This window comes from Pan troglodytes, chromosome 6 (genome assembly GCF_028858775.2).
Source record: "Pan troglodytes isolate AG18354 chromosome 6, NHGRI_mPanTro3-v2.0_pri, whole genome shotgun sequence".
NCBI lineage: Eukaryota > Metazoa > Chordata > Mammalia > Primates > Hominidae > Pan > Pan troglodytes.
The window spans coordinates 123,280,935-123,301,243 of NC_072404.2; the positions used below are offsets into that span (position 1 = coordinate 123,280,935).

Sequence of the window (20,309 nt, forward strand, 5' to 3'; positions counted from 1 at the left end):
AAATGAAATTTGAGTATTTATGCCATTTTTCAGTAGCATCAAAGAGCATCAAGTAGTAGTAATAAAATAGTGCAGAAACTATGTAGAAAATGCTGATTTGTACTCTAAGAGGTTTAAGTATCGGGTTATTTGTTTGCTCTTCCAAAGAGCTCTTTTTGGTAAATATTAAGCAATTTACTATTTTATATCAATTTGCTTTTATCGTAGTTGATGCTGATGTAACAGTTATAGGTTCTGGTCCTGGAGGATATGTTGCTGCTATTAAAGCTGCCCAGTTAGGCTTCAAGGTAAGGTTTGAACTCAAACTAAGTATTGATTTATTTTAATTTGGGAAGGGTTGATCATATTTATAAAGTACTTTGCAGGCAAAAACATGGTAAATACTTCCTTAACTCTATAAATTACTTGTAAGCCTGAGACTAATAAAGATTAGGTTCATTTGGTTGTAGTATTCTCTTGGAATGGAAAGTGAAATCTATTAGTTTTCTTCTCTTCCCAGTACTTTTCATTTTGGCATCTAATCACACTTTGGAAGATACAGTGATAGAACTAAAAGCATATATTTGGTAATGTTAAGCACACAAAAATATCTTTTAGAATAATTCACTTTTGGGTCAGCCCAAAAGTATTTATTATTATTCAAATGATAAATTATAAAGGACTATATATTTTAGTCTGTGAAAACACAGCCCGAATAGCTTGTTTTGTAGAAGAATTAAGACATATATTTGGAATTTTAGTGATCTGAAACATTGAGGTTATGTGCAGTTAAATAATGTTTTCTTTGGTTGTAGACAGTCTGCGTTGAGAAAAATGAAACACTTGGTGGAACGTGCTTGAATGTTGGTTGTATTCCTTCTAAGGTGAGCATGTGTTTTGTACAGCGCAGAGATTGTTTTTGGCTAGCAACCAACTAGAAGGATGGATTGAGACTAGATTAGACAAATACACTTGTTAAAAAACAATCCAAGTTGTGGCACATTTCACACAGAGAAAAAAAAGAATGATAAAAAACACAGTTCTCTTTTGTAAAACTTAAAGAGTGCTGTCACTCGTCTGCCACACATTCCTGAAATAACTTCCTTGTCTCAGAATGCCTAGCTTTCCATTCAAACAGACTCTGATGTTCTAGTTTTTTCTCTTTATCTTTCCTTCACCAGTGTAACAGATAATAGATAGTAAATTGTTCTTTTAGGTCCTTTTTGTATGTAAACATGACTGCCTTTTTCACCTGCCACCCTGAAGTGTGTACTTATGCCTTTACTTTTAAAGAAAGTAAAAATGTCTTTTTCATTCTTGTTTGTTGAATGTTTTTCACATCATTATTGTTTGTCTTTGATTAATAAGAGAAACTGAATTGGTGTAGTGCCATATACTATTCCATGTAGAGAATGCCATGTCTTTTTTTTAACTTCTTTTTAAATTTTTATTGTAAATTGACAAATTACAATTGTATATATTTATGGCATACAAAGTGGTGTTATGATTTATGACTATAATGTGGAATAATTTAGTCAACTTAATTAACATATTCATTACCACAGTACTTATCATTTTTGTGATGAGAACATTTGAAAGAGAATATCGGCCGGGCGCGGTGGCTCACGTCTGTAATCCCAGCACTTTGGGAGGCCGAGGCGGGTGGATCACCTGAGGTTGGGAGTTTGGGACCAGCCTGACCAACATGGAGAAACCCCATCTCTACTAAAAATACAAAATTAGCCAGGTGTGGTGATGCATGCCTGTAATCCCAGGGACAATTGCTTGAGCCCGGGAGGCGGAGGTTGCGGTGAGCTGAGATGGCGCCATTGCACTCCAGCTTGGGCAATAAGAACGAAACTCCGTCTCAAAAAATGAAAAGAAAGACTATCATTTCATAAGTGCTTTTTGATTATTTGAAGTCTGTTTATGAATATTTGATAATTTCATCTTTTTAATTTCCTTTAGGCTTTATTGAACAACTCTCATTATTACCATATGGCCCATGGAAAAGATTTTGCATCTAGAGGAATTGAAAGTAAGTATACTTTTCATGCTTAATGATATTACCAGACTGCTTGACTAGGCTCTTCTGTCTAAAGACTTAAATGTGTCTAATGTATGTATAATAGATGTTTAGTGAAGGAAGAGTAAAATAAATAATCTAAAAAATGTGGAGAGATTTACTTAAAAAAGAAGGCCTAAATCCAGATTTCTCCCAGCCAAGTATAACCAAGCCTAGCCCTGCAAATCCAGATTTCTACCATTATATCTTCTGTTCCTTTGCCAACTTTTTCCTGAGGTTTGCCTTTATGTGTTTTTGAAGAGTCAGTTTTCATTTCCTAAAATCTGGAAATCACTGAGAAGGCTGGATTCCTGAGTACTATGGGGAGATAAGAGGAAGGAAGGAAGGCCCACTTAAGCTGTTGATAGTAGAAAAATTAGAGGAGAGAAAGAGTGAGGCATAGCAGAAAAGGAAGAGGACATTTCATAACGTATCTTGTCTCCTGACATACTTTTTGAGCTGTTTTAATCTTTTGTCTCCAATTATTGTTGTTGTTAGATACTTCCAGAAAGGTAGTCTCTTCTGGGCAGGACCTAGTTGTAACCTTGGGTTGTTACTTTTCCTTCATTTGTTTCTTTACAGAGGTAGGTTTGAGGGGCTACTTAAGGCAATCCATTGGGTATAGAGATGATGTATATGCACTAAAGCAAATAGAAATCATACTAGATGAAAAATGGAATGACGTAAAGAAAGAAGAGCTAGGGGTAGTCAGGAGACCTGCATTGTAGGCAAGGCTTTTACATCCTAGCTCTGTGACCTTGGGTAAATCAGAAATCTCTCAGAGTCTCTTTTTCCTTATCTCTAATATATGTGTTGGTTACATGAGGTACTTTCTAAGATACCCTTCTTACCTCTAAAGTTTAATTGAGTTGAGCATTTTTATCTAATACTGTTGCTTCAGAGTTCTCTTCTGAGTTGAATGAGTGATTAAAACCTAGGTGATTAAACTTTTTAATATTAAGCTTCTGTATTTGAAATTTTTAAACGTGTATTTTTTATTTGTTTTGTTTCATGAAATCTAGCATTTTCCTTTATTTAAAATTTCAGATGATGTTTTACTTTGTCATTTCTACTTACATATCTTCCAGACTTATAACCATCATAAAGTGTTCAGAGGATATGTTATCACAGTGGGATATAATGTTTTATTTTGGACTGCCTTTTTACCCAAGGTAGACATTTTATAGTGTTTGATAGGTTCTGTTTCTGTGATACAATGATGTTGGCCTTTTGTCAACTATAATTATAAGTTATTACGTTTTGAAACTTTAATACTGCCTTTTATAAGCATTAGGTTGAAATTTTCCAGTTGGTGAGTGAAAAACACTGCATATTGCTTCAAGAATTTAGCTAAGAACTAAAGATTAATTGAACAAATTACAGTGTCCGAAGTTCGCTTGAATTTAGACAAGATGATGGAGCAGAAGAGTACTGCAGTAAAAGCTTTAACAGGTGGAATTGCCCACTTATTCAAACAGAATAAGGTCAGTGTTTAATATTCAGATTTCTGCTTTACTTTGAATACACATTAAACTTTGCATTATAGAGTGATGATATTTGAACTTGGTTACAGGGGAATATTTATTTAATTTAAAATAGCTTGCTAACCTGAAATAGATTTCCCTGACATATATCACAGATTTTTTTGCTGCACCATGGTGTAGCATTACTAAGTAAGGAAGCATTTTGTTTTAGATAAATTATTTACAGAGTAATTTTTCCTTTGAATGATTTATCAAACAAATTACTTTAAACTTTGTGAATTTATAAAGATTATTTCATAAAGGTTGTTCATGTCAATGGATATGGAAAGATAACTGGCAAAAATCAAGTCACTGCTACGAAAGCTGATGGTGGCACTCAGGTTATTGATACAAAGAACATTCTTATAGCCACGGGTTCAGAAGTTACTCCTTTTCCTGGAATCACGGTATTTATGCTTCATAATTTACAACCATTACAACTTTTCTTTAGAAATACGTTTTGTAAGTTATTTATGCTATTTGTGAACTTTGAGAGATTTCTGACTGAAATACTATATTTTGATGGTCATTCAGCTTTGGGAAGTTACCTGTCTTTATTCTGCAGTGATTCTGACGAGCTATAGAACACTTTATATTAAGATATGTTTGAATACAGTATGAAGTTAAAATTGACCATTGCGTTTGGAATATTGGAGGATAAAATTTAAAGTCAGCATTTTTAATGGGATTTGATGAAATTAGGTATATAGATACCTCAAAACAAATAAATGACTTAGTATTTTTAGTGATTCTACTGAGATCACAGTTTATAAATACATTTATCTCTTCATATCCTTGGAGGATTGGTTCCAGGACCCCCCTTGGATACCAAAACCCACAGATGCTCAAGTGCCTTACATAAAATGACATAGTATTTGCATATAATCTGCATACTTCCTCCTGTATACTTTAAGTCATCTCTGGATTACTTATAATACCTAATACACTGTAAATGCTATGCAAGTAGTTCCTATGCTGTATTATTTAGGGAATAATGACAAAAAACCATGTGTACATGTCAGTACAGATGCAACCATCAATTTTTTTCCTGAATATTTTCAATTAATGGTTGGTTAAATCTGCAAATTTGGAACCCATGGATATGGAGGGTCAACTGTACTAGGTTTTTTCAAATTATTTTGATTATATCTTTTGTTTTTCTTACAGATAGATGAAGATACAATAGTGTCATCTACAGGTGCTTTATCTTTAAAAAAAGTTCCAGAAAAGATGGTTGTTATTGGTGCAGGAGTAATAGGTGTAGAACTGGTAAGTGTTGTCTTTCTGCCTCTTATTACCTCCTTGGAGTTGGAAGGGACTTAAAGGTCCCCTTTTTGATTTTTTGTATAACATTACAGGCTGATCAGCATTGAGTTTTGCTTAAACACTTCTAGTAATAAAGAGTTTACTTTTGTTTTTTTCAAGACAACCTATTTATGTATTTACTCATTTAGAATGTTCTCCTTTATTTTAGTCTGTTTCCTTGTACCTTCCACCCTTCTATTTCCTAGAACTGGTCGAATTCTTTTTTAATATGACAGCCATTCAGATATTTGAGGACAGCTTTTATCCTGGGCAAATTGCATTCCAAATAAAGATTATTCTCTTTACCATCACATACATGATTTGGCTTTTCCCTTCTCTATCCTCATCTTGATGCCTCTTAACTTAGGTTTTAGAAATGTCAAACTACTTGCATTTCTTTGAACACCATGTTATTTTAGACCTTCTGTCTGCCTTGTTCTCCCTTCTTGTCCATCTGGCAGCTTTCCACACATTTCCAATGACCTCCCTCCATTTTAGAGTCACTGTGCCTTGTAAACACCAGGAATTGCTCTACTTCTGAAATAATAAATTCAGATATTTTATTATGTAACCATGACCTCCTTTCCTCTTTTACTCAGTTATTCATAGTGTACTTTGTACCCTTTTTTAGGTTTTCTAGTCCATAGATCTACTTTTTTGCAATCTGCCCTTTCCAGTCTTGACTGCGTTCCTGATCAGCTTAGATGCCATAGTCCATCACTTTAACCACACTCTTACAGATGTCCTTGAGTTGCTTGTCTCACTGTTCTGTCATATCTGCTTGGCAAAACTCTAGTTCTGTTTGAATGCAGCAGTCTGCCTTTTTTATGCTATTTCCAGGCTGTTGACTACACCTGGAGAAAAACACACCCTACTCATTGGTACTTGTATTAATTCTTGGCACAAACCTTAACAAGAACCTCAGCCTTGCTGACAGTTTATTATTTCCTAAGATGGTACACTGCCCTGGTCTCTGCAATGGCCATTTTCATTTTCTACTCTTCTCAAATCTCTGCTTGTATACTGTCTGCTCTGCCTGTGGATGACCTTGTCTTTTAAATATTACATAAAAGAGAAATCAGATGAGAACTCCCTCAAGTTGATGTCCTAAATTTGATAATGCTTTTACCTGTTGTTACACCTATCCTTTTGATTACCTCTCCTATTACTATGGAAATGCCATTTTCCCTAAGACTAATCCCTTTACTTGTGCTTGGTAGCACATCATCTGCCTTTACAGAGACTTGGTTTTGTGATTTTTATTCTTGTATTTTTCAGTCTTCAAACTCCTTCCTTCTTATTTACAATTTCATATGCTTCTATGTGTGTACCTGTGATGCATTTGCACTCATTAACACAGGTTTGTGTGCACATAAATACTCCTTATCTTGGTCCCATGTCCTTCTTGAGTTACCAATTCTGTTCGCACTTTTCCTTCAAAACCCAGCTTCTCAAAAGAGTTGTCCATGCTTTATTTCATCAACTTCCACTCACTCAGTCTATGGCTTGTGCCAATAAATTGCTCTTAGGGCATGAATCTATTTATTGCTCAATCTGTTGGACTAATTTCTTCACTGCTTTATTTGGCACTAATTAGCATTGCTGATTTTCTTGCCTTTGAAACACTTTGCCTAACTTCTGTGATTTCATGTTCTTCCATTTTTACATCTGCTCTTTGGGCTGAATTCTCCATATTATGCAAGTTCCCCTTTCTTAGGCTTCCCTTTAATTGTTAGTATTTTTGTTTTTCTTTTTTTTTTTTTTTTTGAGTCCGAGTCTTGCTGTGTCGCCCAGGCTGGAGTGCAGTGGCGCGATCTTGGCTCACTGCAACTTCTGCCTCCCAGGTTCAAGTGATTCTCCTGCCTCAGCCTCCCAAGTAGCTGGGACTACAGGTGCCCGCCAGCACGCCCGGCTAATTTTTGTATTTTTAGTAGAGACGGGGTTTCACCATATTGGTCAGGCTGGTCTCGAACTCCTGACCTTGTGATGCGCATGATGGTTCATGTCTGTAATCCCAGCACTTTGCGAGGCTGAGGCAGGCAGATTGCTTAAGCCCAGGAGTTTGAGACTAGCCTGGGCAACAATGTGAGACCTTATCTCTAAAAAAATGTAAAAAATTAGTTGGGCATGGTGGTGTGTGCCTGTAGTCCCAGCTACTCAGGAGGTTGAGATAGGAGAATCACTTGAGCCTGGGAGTTTGAGGCTGTAGTGAGCTGGGTCATGCCAGTGCACTCCATCCTGGGCAAAAGAGTGAGACCCTGTCTCAAAAAAAAAAACCCCAAAACAAAAATCAGCTTTTAAGTTATCTTTTTAGTGAATAATTCTTTCTTCTAAGAAAGCTCAAGTCTTTCATTTTTTGAGTCCTTAGTATAATATATCTACATTTCCATAGTACCCACTAATAATAATACATTGCATTTGTTTGTCTATGGCTGACTTTCCTGTAAGACCAAAGCTCCTTGAAGGCAGGACCGAATTTTTAATTCCTATTTGAATCTCCATTGTTTTTCTTAATGTTTAGTACTTAGGTCTCCTAGACAGCAGGTCTGTTATTTTGTCATCAACCTTTGGATCCCGTCTAGTCCGTCAAGAAAACTTGTAATCTAAACATAATGTTCTGGGTTGTAGAGAGTACTTCTTTTGATATGCATAGTATACTTCTTGTAATGTAATGCTTTGAAATCAGTTTAGTTGTTTTTATAAAGCAGACATTGAGCTTATGTTCAGATAAAAACCACATTTTTTTCGCATTTGGAATTCTGATTTTTTAAACCTAAGTGACTTTGAACCTTTATTCTTGCTTTAATTTAATCTTGTTCACTCATACTCATTATTCCAATCTATATCTTAGTCTTCATTCTGTCACTCTTATACTTAACTGCTTTTACTTTTCATAGTTCGTAAATTTTGGAAGTGTGACAATTAAGGCATGCGGTCCCATCATCTGATCTGATCTTGGTTAAGCAAACTTCTGTTGTCATTCACGTCATTAGTACAAATTTTTGACCAGGATGAAACATCGAAAGCCATCTGACAGTACAGTCTTTCACCAGTTATAAACACCTTTGATGTTTATTCATCTTCGTTTCTCCATCGCATCTACAAGGATATCATGAGATTTTCTTAAAATTTTTTTTAACACCTTGCTGATATCAAAATATACTACATTCACCAGTCCAGAAACCCTTCAGAAAGTAAGAGTGGTTTACGTGACCTGTTTGGAACACTTGTGGTAGTGTCTACTGATTGTGAAACCAGCTGATTAATAATGTCTTCTAGTATTTAGCAGAATCTCTTCTTTTCCATTTTTGAAAATTTAGGCATATTTGCCTGTCTGCCACCTTTTGGCAGTTCCCTTGTGCTAAGTAAGTTCCCAGAGTTCACTGAGAGTGCCTGTTTTGTCATACTCTAATTGGGTTGATTGGAGAATTAACTTTTTTTTTTTTTTTTTTGAGATGGAGTCTCGCTCTGTAGCCCCAGCTGGAATACAGTGGCATGATCTCGGCTCACTGCAGCCTCCACCTCCCAGGTCCCAGTTCAAGCAATTCTCCTGCCTCAGCCTCCTGAGTAGCTGGGATTACAGGCACGCACCACCATACCCAGATAATTTTTCTTTGTATTTTTAGTAGGGACGGGGTTTCACCATGTTGGCCAGGCTGGTCTTGAACTCCTGACCTCATGATCCGTCTGCCTCGGCCTCCCAAAGTGCTGGGATTACAGGCATGAGCCACCACACCCAGCCGGGAATTAACTCTTTAAAAATGACCAGTTGTTCTTAATCTTGGGCGTTGCCTCTTGGTTAACAATATTTCTTCTGTTCATTCTACTTTGTTCTCATAGTTGGATAAAACAAGAAAAAAGGAATAACATTTACTTTCTTTTGTTGGTCATTATAATATCTCCAAGCAATAATTCTATTTCTTCATCTCAGCAGTTTTGCTTTAGGTTTTTCCTATAAGCCTTGAGTCTTTTGACACAATGATTTAGATACCTGTTACTGTATTGAATTAGTTTTTACATGTCTTTTTAAAAACTTATTAGAGAATTTACTATGTAGTCATGATATCTATTTATTTTCTTGTAAAGATTATTCACATAACTGTATTTTCATTTTTTATATTTTGCCTTTCTTCTTCCATTCCAGTTTAGTGTAGTATTAAAAAACATCTTTTTTGGAATTGAACAGATTTAAATTTGAATTTCAACTCTGCCTCTTACTGACTTATGTTCTTGTTAAGTTAATGAGCCACTCTGAACCAGTTGGTTTGTCATCAAAAAGGGGATAAAAATAACTAACTTACAGGAGTATTGCTGGGATTTAATACATTTAAAACACTTAATGCAGTGCCTGGCATTTAGTAAGCTCTAAGTAAGTGGTAGATGCTATTGAGTTTTCCTATCTATAAGTATTTTGAAATCAGTTTCCCTAAAGAGTAGGGCACTTGTCTATGCTCATCACTCCCTACTTTGAATTAGACTCCAAGATGATGTTTCTTATTTCCACACTCCCATTATTTCCCCTCTATTTACTTCTATCCCAGTTTCCAAGAATGGTCCTTTCTTTTGTTTTGTTTGCTTTTTAAACAGCTTTATTGAGATATAGTTCACATATCAGTTCACCCATTTAAAATGTACAATTCAAAGGTTTTTAGTATATTCATAGAGTTGTAGAGCTGTTACCACTGTCTAACTCTAGAACATTTTCATCACCCTAAAAGAAACTTGCTACCCATTAGCAGTCATTCTCCATTTCTCCCTTTGCTCAGCCCCTGGAAACCACTAATTCTACTGTGTCTATGAATTTGCATATTGTGGACGTTTCATATAAATGAAATCATACAATATTATTTTGTGTGTGCTCTCTTTACATAGCATAATGTTCTTATGGTTCATCCAAGTTGTAGCATGTATCTATACTTCATTTCTCTATCTGGCTAAATATCTCATTCTATGGATATGGCACATTTTGTTTATCCATTCATCATGGGTGGACATTTGGGTTGTTTCTACTTTCATAGTTGTTTCGACTATTATGAATGACACTGCTATGTCTATTTGTGTACAAGTTTTTGTGTGGTTATCTGTTTTCATTTCTCTTGGGTATATAACTAGATGTGTAATTGTTGGCTCATATGGTAATTATTTTAACTTCTCAAGGAACAGCGTTACACTTTTCCATACAATCCCACCAGCAACGTAAATTTTGGTTGCTCTACTTTTCCACTGACACTTGGTATTGTCATTTTTTTAAAAAAATTGAGCTATTCTAGTGGTTGTGTAGTAGTAACTCACTGTGGGGTTTTTTTTTTTTCTATTTTTATTTTTTAAATTGCTATGTAATAGATGTACTTTTTTCAAGGTACATGTGATAATTTGATATATTCATATAATTAAATCAGGGTAATTAGGCTATCCATCACCTCGAACATTTTTTTTAATGCTAGGAATATTGAATTATTCTCTTCTAGCTATTTTGAAATGTGTAATTGATTGTTTCCTATAGTCAACCCTGCATTAACACCAGCTCTTATTTATTCTGTCTAATTGTATATTTGTACTGATTAATCAACCTCTCTTCATTCCTCTTCTCCTCCTAGCCTTCCCAGCCTCTGGTAACCATCATTTTGCTCTCTATCTCCATGAGTTCAGTTTGTTTGTTTTTTTTTTTTAGCTCCCACATGTTAGAACATGCGATATTTGTCTTCCTGTGCTTAGCTTATTTTGCTTAACATGCTGTCTTCCAGTTCCATCTGTTCTGTTGCAAATGACAGAATTTCATTCTTTTTTTATGGCTGAATAATATTCCATTGTGTATATGTACCACGTTTTCTTTGTTTGTCTGCTGATGGACACTTGAGTTAATTCTGTGTCTTGGCTATTGTGAATAGTGCTGCAGTAAACATAAAGCGCAGATACCTCTTCAATATATTGATTTCCTTTCTTTTGGATATATACCCAGTAGTGGAATTGCTGGCTCATATTGTAGTTTTATTTTTAGTTTTTTGAGGAACCTTCATACTGTTTTCCACAGTGGCTGTACTAACTTACATTCCCACTAACAGTGTATGAGGGTTCTCCTTTCTCCACATCCTTGTCAGCATTTGTTATTGCCGTCTTTTTGATAAAAGCCATTTTAACTGGGGTGAGATGATAGCTCATTGTGATTTTGACTTGCATTTCTCTGGTGATTAATAATGTTGAACATTTTTTCATACATGTATTGGCTATTTGAATGTTTTCTTTTGAGAAATGCCTATTCGGATCTGGTGCTCATTTTAAAATTGAATTTTTTTGAGCTGCTTATGTATTCTGATTATTAATCCTTTGTCAGATGGATAGTTTGCAAATATTTTCTTCCTTTCTGTGGGTTGTCTCTTTGTGGACTGTTTCCTTGGCTGTGCAAAAGTTTTTTAACTTAATGTAATCCCATTTGTCTGTTTTTGCTTTAGTTGCCTATGCTTTTGAGGTCTTACACAGTAAGTCTTTGCCCAGACCAGTGTCCTGGAGCATTTCTCCAATGTTTTCTTACAGTAATTTCATAGTTTCAGATTTTAGATTTAAGTCTTTAATCCATTTTGATTTGACTTTTGTATATGGTAAGAGATAGGGGTCTAGTTTCATTCTTCCGCATACGGTTATCCAGTTTTCCCAGCACCATTTATCGATGAGACTGCCTTTTCCTCACTGTGTTTGTGGTACCTTTGTTGAAAATGAGTTAGCCGAAAATGTGTGGATTTATATTTGGGTTTTTTATTTTGTTCCATTGGTCTGTGTGTCTTTTTATGCCAGTACTATGCTATTTTGGTTACTATAGCTTTTTTAGTAAATTTTGAAGCCGGTTAATATGATGTTTCCAGCTTTCTTCTTTTTATTCAGGATTACTTTGGCAGTTGAAGAATATCATTGGCAGTTTAGTAGGGATTGCATTGAATCTGTAAATTACTTTGGGTAGTATTGTCATTTTAACGATATTAATTTTTCCAGTCCATGAACATGAACTATTTTTTGTGTCCTCTTCAATTTGTTTCATCAGTGTTTTTAAGTTTTTTATTGTATAGATCTTTCACATCTTTGGCTAAATTGATTCTTAGGTATTTTATATTCACTATAGCTATTGCAAATGGGATTGCTTTTTTTTTTTCTTTTTTAGATTGTCCACTGTTGGTGTATATAAATGCTACTGATTTTTGTATGTTGATTTTGTATCCTGCAACTTTACTGAATTAGTTTGTAAGTTTAATAGTTCTTTGGTGGAGTCTAGGTTTTTCTAAATATAAGATCATGTAGTCTGCACAAAAGATTAATTTGACTTCTTCCTTTTCAATTCGAATGCCCTTTGTTTCTTTCTCCTCTACAATTGCTGAGGCCAGGACTTCCAGTACTATGTTGAATAAAAGTGGTGAAAAATGGGCATTCTTGTATTGTTCCAGATATTAGAGGAAAGGCTTTCAATTTTTTCCCATTCAGTATGATGTTGGCCATGAGTTTGTCTTATTATTTTGAGGTGTGTCCCTCCTATATCCAGTTTTTTGAGGGTCCAGGGTTCAAGCCCCACGTTGGGCGCCAGATGTAGGGGTGGGTTGCCCCTACACACCTGTGGGTGTTTCTCGTAAGGTGGAACGAGAGACTTAGGAAAGAAAAAGACACAAAGTATAGAGAAAGAAATAAGGGGACTCGGGGAACCAGCGTTCAGCATATGGAGGATCCCATATGGAGGATCCCCTATGGAGGATCCCGCCAGCCTCTGAGTTCCCTTCGTATTTATTGATCATTTGTGGGTGTTTCTCTAAGAGGGGGATGTGTCAGGGTCACAGGACAATTGTGGGGAGAGGGTCAGCAGACAAACACGTGAACAAAGGTCTTTGCATCATAGACAATGTAAAGGATTAAGTGCTGTGCTTTTAGATATGCATACACATAAACATCTCAATGCTTTACAAAGCAGTATTGCTGCCCGCAGGTCCCACCTCCGGCCCTAAGGCGGTTTTTCCCTATCTCAGTAGATGGAGCATACAATCGGGTTTTATACCGAGACATTCCATTGCCCAGGGACAGGTAGGAGACAGATGCCTTCCTCTTGTCTCAACTGCAAGAGGCATTCCTTCCTCTTTTACTAATCCTCCTCAGCACAGACCCTTTACGGGTGTCGGGCTGGGGGACGGTCAGGTCTTTCCCTTCCCACGAGGCCATATTTCAGACTATCACATGGGGAGAAACCTTGGACAATACCTGGCTTTCCTAGGCAGAGGTCCCTGCGGCCTTCTGCAGTTTTTGTGTCCCTGGGTACTTGAGATTAGGGAGTGGTGATGACTCTTAAGGAGCATGCTGCCTTCAAGCATTTGTTTAACAAAGCACATCTTGCACTGCCCTTAATCCATTTAACTCTGAGTTGACACAGCACATGTTTCAGAGAGCACGGGGTTGGGGGTAAGGTTATAGATTAACAGAATCTCAAGGCAGAAGAATTTTTCTTAGTACAGAACAAAATGGAGTCTCCTATGTCTACTTCTTTCTACATAGACACAGTAACAATCTGATCTCTCTTGCTTTTCCCCACATTTATCATGAAGGGATATTTTTATTAAAGGCTTTTTCAGCATCTGTTGAAGTGATCATATGGTTTTTGTTCTTGGTTCTGTTAATGTGATGAATCATGTTTATTGATTTACATATGTTGAATCATCCTTGCATCTCTGGGATGAACCCTGCTTGATCATGGTGAATGATCTTTTTATGTGTTGTTGAATTCAATTCATTGTGGTTTTAACTTAGATTTCTCTAATGACTTACGGGGTTGAGCATTTTTTAATGTACTTACGTGCCATCTCTATATCTTCCCTCTTCAGACATTTGTCCATTTTTTATTGAATTTTTCTTATTGAATTTGGAGAATTCTTTATATATTCTGGATATAAATCCCTTATCAGATAGAAGTTTTGTAATTTTTTTCCCCAGTCTGTGGCTTCTGTTTTTGTGTTCTCAATGTTATCTAAGACTTTCTAATTTTGACAAAGTCCAATTTATCATTTTTCTTTTATGGATTGTGCTGTTGGTGTTACATCAAAGAAATCTTTGCCTAACTCAAGGTCACTTCTAGGATTTCTTCTCCTAGGTGTTCTTCTGGAAGTTTCATAGTATTGGATTTTACATTTAGGTCCATGATCCATTTTGAGTTAACTTTTATATATACGTATTGTTAGATTTTTAGTGTCACTATATTGCCTCTAGTTAACTCAGTCTTCATACTAGAAATTAATGAGATTTTTTAAATGAACGCCCACACCTAATTTAGGGAAGGTAAACTTTTATAGTTCATTTGAATTACCAGATGATTTTAATATACATTCTTGCAAAGGATATGTTCATGGTTTTTCATATTTAATGCTGTGAAATTATGTTCATCTTGCAAGTTATGTATTGTTTAATATATAATTATTTAGAAGTTATACTAATTGTCAAAATGTTAAAATAAACTAGCATTCAGTTTAAATTATACTTTGAATGAAAAAGTAAACATTTGTCCTTTGTTGAGAAAAGAAAATAGGAAGCCAGTTTAATATTCTGCAAACATCAGTGATTTAGTAACCTGTTTCCTTTTCCTCAAGACTTTTGTACTTGCTGTTTCCCTCTGCCTAGAGCAACACTCTTGCCCCAGTTAACTGGGTAGTTCATTGCCTCACTCCTTCAAGTTTTGTGCAAATGTCACTCCCAGTGAGGCTTTCCCCAAACATGCTATTTAAAATTGTAATCCCAGTAATCAGTGGTCCTAGTTCTACGTCCTGTTTTATTTTTCTTGTAGCACTTTATTCTCTGTTATGAATTTTACATATTTGTCTATGTCCCCTGCCAGAATATAAGATCCCTGAGAACAGAGATTTTTGCTTTGTTTACTAATGTATGCCTAGAAGCTAAAATATTGCCTACCATGTAGTAGATGTTCAACAAATGTTGAATGAGTAAGTTAATAAATGTATGAAGTTATACATATTTAACACAGGGTCAATTTTAAACCTCGGAGCTTCTCATGGGAACATACTAGCGAAAGAAGAAAATGTTTTACAATAAATTATTAAGATGATTTCGTAAACATTTGCTATAGAAACTTTTATGATTATTGGGTTTTTTAAATTATTTGCAGGGTTCAGTTTGGCAAAGACTTGGTGCAGATGTGACAGCAGTTGAATTTTTAGGTCATGTAGGTGGAGTTGGAATTGATATGGAGATATCTAAAAACTTTCAACGCATCCTTCAAAAACAGGGGTTTAAATTTAAATTGAATACAAAGGTTACTGGTGCTACCAAGAAGTCAGATGGAAAAATTGATGTTTCGTAAGTATACATCATTTGTTTTTGATGTATCATCCCTGTCTGTTTCTTTAAGCAAAACACTCAAGTTTCAAAATCAGTTTAGCAAATATAGGGTTTTTTCTAACTTAAGGTCATTTTATTACTTAATATAACTCAGTTGCTTATCAAATTATTGCATTAGCACATTGAAATTTATGATTAGGTTAATGCTAGAAAGAGAATCCAATATTCTCATTGTTGTACCTTCTTATAGTACATTCAGAAAAATTTAAATTCCCAATAATAAGTAAAATTGAATCAATATTTTTAGGCAGATACATGGGGAAATCAATAATAAAAGATTGCTTACTATATGTCTGGTACTCTACTGATTAAATACTTTAATGGCATTTAACTTATTGAATTATTTTTAAATAAATATTTAAATTAAATAGTTAATAGTATTTAAATAGTTTAATGACTAACTTTTACTCAAAGATAAGAAGCTGAATTCATTGACTAATTAATGACTAACTTGTCACACAGCTAGTGGGTGGCAGTCAGTAGTTGAATTTGGATTTCTGTGACTCAAAGACCTGTATTCTTAACTGCTGTTTTATTATACTGTGGTTTTTGTGAGATTTTAATAACAGACCTCTAGATTTTAATGATAGATCTCTTTCATTGTCTGACTCTTATGTTTATATTCAAATAAACTTATATTGTTAAAAATGTCATCAGTGCCGGCTGGGCATGGTGGCTCACACCTGTAATCCCAGCATTTTGGGAGGCTGAGATGGGCAGATCATGAAGTCAAGAGATCAAGACCAGCCTGGCAACATGGTGAAACCCCGTCTCTACTAAAAATACAAAAATTAGCTGGGCATGGTGGCGCGCACCTATAGTCCCAGCTACTAGGGAGGCTGAGGCAGGAGAATCTCTGGAACCTGGGAGGTGGAGGTTGCAGTGAGCCGAGATTGCACCACTGTACTCCAGTCTGGCGACAGAGCAAGACTCTGTCTCAAAAACAAAACAAAACAAAAATGAAAATGTCATCAACACTTGAGAAATTGCTGGCCTTAAATTTCTAAGCCTATCAATTTATGTAGGTGTGTATTTAACATTTATACACTGCTTGTTATCTAGTATTGAAGCTGCTTCTGGTGGTAAAGCTGAAGTTATCACTTGTGATGTACTCTTGGTTTGCATTGGCCGACGACCCTTTACTAAGAATTTGGGACTAGAAGAGCTGGGAATTGAACTAGATCCCAGAGGTAGAATTCCAGTCAATACCAGATTTCAAACTAAAATTCCAAAGTAAGTTGGATAATTGTCTGCATTTTCAGTAATTTTAAAATTGATTTCAAACAGTATTTTGAAAAGTAAGATTTTTATGCTTAAAATATGTATTGGCTTTGGGGAAGAATAGTAAACTTACAAAACGTAAAATAAAAAATAACTGAATTTTACTCAAAGATAAGCTGAATTCATAGATTTTGAAGAGCTGCATTTGATGTATTTTTTGGTGACTTGTTTACTGGAAACTTTTGTTACCATAATGTAACTGAAGGTAAGTAGCTGTGATTTCAGAAATTCATTGTGTTTCTTTTGATTTCTGTGGTAGTATCTATGCCATTGGTGATGTAGTTGCTGGTCCAATGCTGGCTCACAAAGCAGAGGATGAAGGCATTATCTGTGTTGAAGGAATGGCTGGTGGTGCTGTGCACATTGACTACAATTGTGTGCCATCAGTGATTTACACACACCCTGAAGTTGCTTGGGTTGGCAAATCAGAAGAGCAGTTGAAAGAAGAGGTAAGTCTGAACATGGGTGGTTTTAAGCCAATGTGTGAGTTGTGCCAATGACATTGGTGGTTGAGAAACAGCATTTTATCATTATGCTAATATATTTAACAGCTGTGAAATATTGTTTAGCTTATATATTTTTCCCTTGTTAGCATTATAAAGAGATCATTCACAGATTTATCAGCAGTAATTGAGAGGAAGAGAAGTTGCCTATATTAAAAAACTAGTAATTCCAGATCTTTTATATTTGGCTTTGAAATATAACCAGATGGACAGACATTTGTATTTGCTTGTATTCGTGCCTGAGATACAGTTCATTAACCAGTCTTCTGGTCTTTCCTTTCCTTCTATGTGTTTTGCGAACAATTGCCTTCTTGGGATTTATTTTCTGAACAAATGGTAGATGATTTTACAAATTGGAAAGAACTTTTCTGGCAGTTATGTAGATTCTTTTTTTCTGACTGTCACAGGGTATTGAGTACAAAGTTGGGAAATTCCCATTTGCTGCTAACAGCAGAGCTAAGACAAATGCTGACACAGATGGCATGGTGAAGATCCTTGGGCAGAAATCGACAGACAGAGTACTGGGAGCACATATTCTTGGACCAGTGAGTATTGTAAAACCAGAGAAATCCCATTAAGATTTCTAGAAAGCATTGCTGTTTATTAATTATAAACCACCTGGTGTTACTCTGAGGTTGCTCATTTCCAGCAAAACTTTGAATATGGCTCTCTGTGCATCATTTCTAGAAGGATACCAGCAGCACTCTCACAGTCTTGCCCACTGTATCATCTACTTTGTCCTGTAGCCAAGATTCTCTCTTTAAAACATACACCAGATTATGCCCCTTAAAATTCTCCAGTGGTGCTTTTCAACTTCAGATTGTTACATCCAAGGCCTCACTGAATCTGTTTGTGCCTACTTCTCTGACCTCTTCTTTTTCTGCTCTCTTTTACTCATTAATGCCATGTCACATGGGCCTTCTCTCATTTTCACAACAGACCAAATATTTGCATTTTAGGGCCTTTGTGCTTAAGCTACCCTCTGCTTAGACTGTTCTGCCTCCAGATCTTTGAATGGCTGGCTCCTTATTATTCAGGTCTCAGCTCAAATGTTACCTCCTAAGGGAAGCCTTTCCTACCACTGAGCCTAAAGTATGTATCTTTCTTGTAGATATCTCTTGTATCTGATGTAACAATGATGAGAATAGAATATTTGAGTGCTGTGTCACTTTAGTATACATTTTGTTATTTTTACACCAGCTTTTTGAAATAGGTGCTGTTATTTTTGAGGTGAAGAAACTGAAGCACAAAGAACCAATGAATGGTTAAGGTAGTAAGTGGTAGATATGAATTGAAGGCCCTTTGGCTCCAGAGCCCAAGCTCTTCTGTGTCACCTTTTCTGTTAAGCTTTTCCTGACTTTTCTTCAACTGATAAAGAAACAGATTTAAGGCGTTTTTAAGATCTAAAAGCTTCCCCTCAACAATTGCTATCCTATTAGCATGTAGTTTTTGCCTTGGAAGCAAATTTACTTGGCTTGTTATTTTAAAGGGTGCTGGAGAAATGGTAAATGAAGCTGCTCTTGCTTTGGAATATGGAGCATCCTGTGAAGATATAGCTAGAGTCTGTCATGCACATCCGGTAATTATTAACAACATATAGAATTGATGGTTGCCTAAATTTTCTTCTGACCCACAAATATTTGGTTTTTAATTTTAAATTTCTTCCCTTGCAGACCTTATCAGAAGCTTTTAGAGAAGCAAATCTTGCTGCATCATTTGGCAAATCAATCAACTTTTGAATTAGAAGATTATATATATTTTTTTCTGAAATTTCCTGGGAGCTTTTGTAGAAGTCATGTTCCTGAACAGGATATTCTCACAGCTCCAAGAATTTCTAGGACTGAAATATGAAACTTTTGGAAGGTATTTAATAGGTTTGGACAAAATGGAATACTCTTATATCTATATTTTACATAAATTTAGTATTTTGTTTCAGTGCACTAATATGTAAGACAAAAAGCTACTTATTGTAGCATCCTGGAATATCTCCGTCAACTCATATTTTCATGCTGTTCATGAAAGATTCAATGCCCCTGAATTTAAATAGCTTTTTTCTCTGATACAGAAAAGTTGAATTTTACATGGCTGGAGCTAGAATTTGATATGTGAACAGTTGTGTTTGAAGCACAGTGATCAAGTTATTTTTAATTTGGTTTTCACATTGGAAACAAGTCAGTCATTCAGATATGATTCAGATGTCTATAAACCGAACTGATGTAAGTAAATGGTCTCTCACTTGTTTTATTTAACCTCTAAATTCTTTCAGTTTAGGGGTAGCATTTGTGTTGAAGAGGTTTTAAAGCTTCCATTGTTGTCTACAACTCTGAAGGGTAATTATATAGTTACCCAAATTAAGAGAGTCTATTTACGGAACTCAAATACGTGGGCATTCAAATGTATTACAGTGGGGAATGAAGATACTGAAATAAACGTCTTAAATATTCATTTACTGGTTATTATGAGTACGTGTTGAGATGGTCATAGTTTTTTTTATGACTACTTCTAGTGTATATTCTAATTTCTTTTCTAGGCCTGAATGTATCTTTATTTTCATGTTATAGGACAATATTAAGGCATTTTAAAGGTCATTATCCTTTCATCTATTTTAGAGACACCTACTAAATGTTTAATATATACTTTTGGAGAAGTACAACATAAGGGAGTCTTTAATCTGTGTTTTCCTTGGCTGGGTTAATGACTGTTTATTTAAAGAGTGCTGTAAAATTGGATGTGTGGTGTTTAAAATGGCCATGTCCTGAGGAAACTTAAGTAACAAAGTACTAAATGCTAAGTAGGCTTTTGCATATTGTAACTAAATTTAAGAATAATTCAGATTAAGTAGTTCTGAAATTTGGTATAGATAGCATAGATTGTCTCATGCTCATGAGTGACATAATGACCCTGGATTCTGTTACATACTTCTAAAGAAAATTGATTGTTGTCTTAGTAGGCAGTTAACTTGGCTGAACACCAACTCCACACTCTGTCTTGTTTGTAGGTGGCAGCAGCTGAAATCTCTTCTCAGTTGTTTTAGCTTTAGCTATGCTGCTGGAAGTCTTTCCCATGCAAGTGTGTAGTTCAGGGGTCAACCAGAGTTTGGGCAGAAGGAAGTCTGCCCCTTCTGTGCCTCCTGTTTTTTGGGGGTTTCCCCTTTATGTTCCAGCTGTTGTGGTTGCCCCATATTCTGCCCTCTGATCCTTAACCAATAAAACTTGGCTTTTGTTTCCCCCTCAAGTGAGAACCCGTTAAAAATGAGACATTGAGCCAGTGCTGTTCACTTTT

General features: G+C 35.6%; 1 protein-coding gene across 1 annotated transcript in view; it reads left to right on the plus strand.

Annotated features, from left to right (window-relative positions):
• DLD (dihydrolipoamide dehydrogenase) overlaps positions 1 to 19,472 on the plus strand; it is a 30,270-nt gene extending 10,798 nt beyond the window's left edge. Inside the window, exons 3-14 of the mRNA XM_009453977.4 lie at positions 208 to 287; positions 795 to 863; positions 1,948 to 2,017; positions 3,428 to 3,528; positions 3,831 to 3,974; positions 4,735 to 4,836; positions 15,011 to 15,201; positions 16,306 to 16,476; positions 16,784 to 16,973; positions 17,435 to 17,572; positions 18,517 to 18,606; positions 18,701 to 19,472. Coding sequence (XP_009452252.2) covers positions 208 to 287; positions 795 to 863; positions 1,948 to 2,017; positions 3,428 to 3,528; positions 3,831 to 3,974; positions 4,735 to 4,836; positions 15,011 to 15,201; positions 16,306 to 16,476; positions 16,784 to 16,973; positions 17,435 to 17,572; positions 18,517 to 18,606; positions 18,701 to 18,766 — 1,412 coding nt within the window. The 3' untranslated portion in view covers positions 18,767 to 19,472. The remainder of the gene's footprint in view (positions 1 to 207; positions 288 to 794; positions 864 to 1,947; positions 2,018 to 3,427; positions 3,529 to 3,830; positions 3,975 to 4,734; positions 4,837 to 15,010; positions 15,202 to 16,305; positions 16,477 to 16,783; positions 16,974 to 17,434; positions 17,573 to 18,516; positions 18,607 to 18,700) is intronic.
• The last annotated feature ends 837 nt before the right edge of the window (positions 19,473 to 20,309 follow it).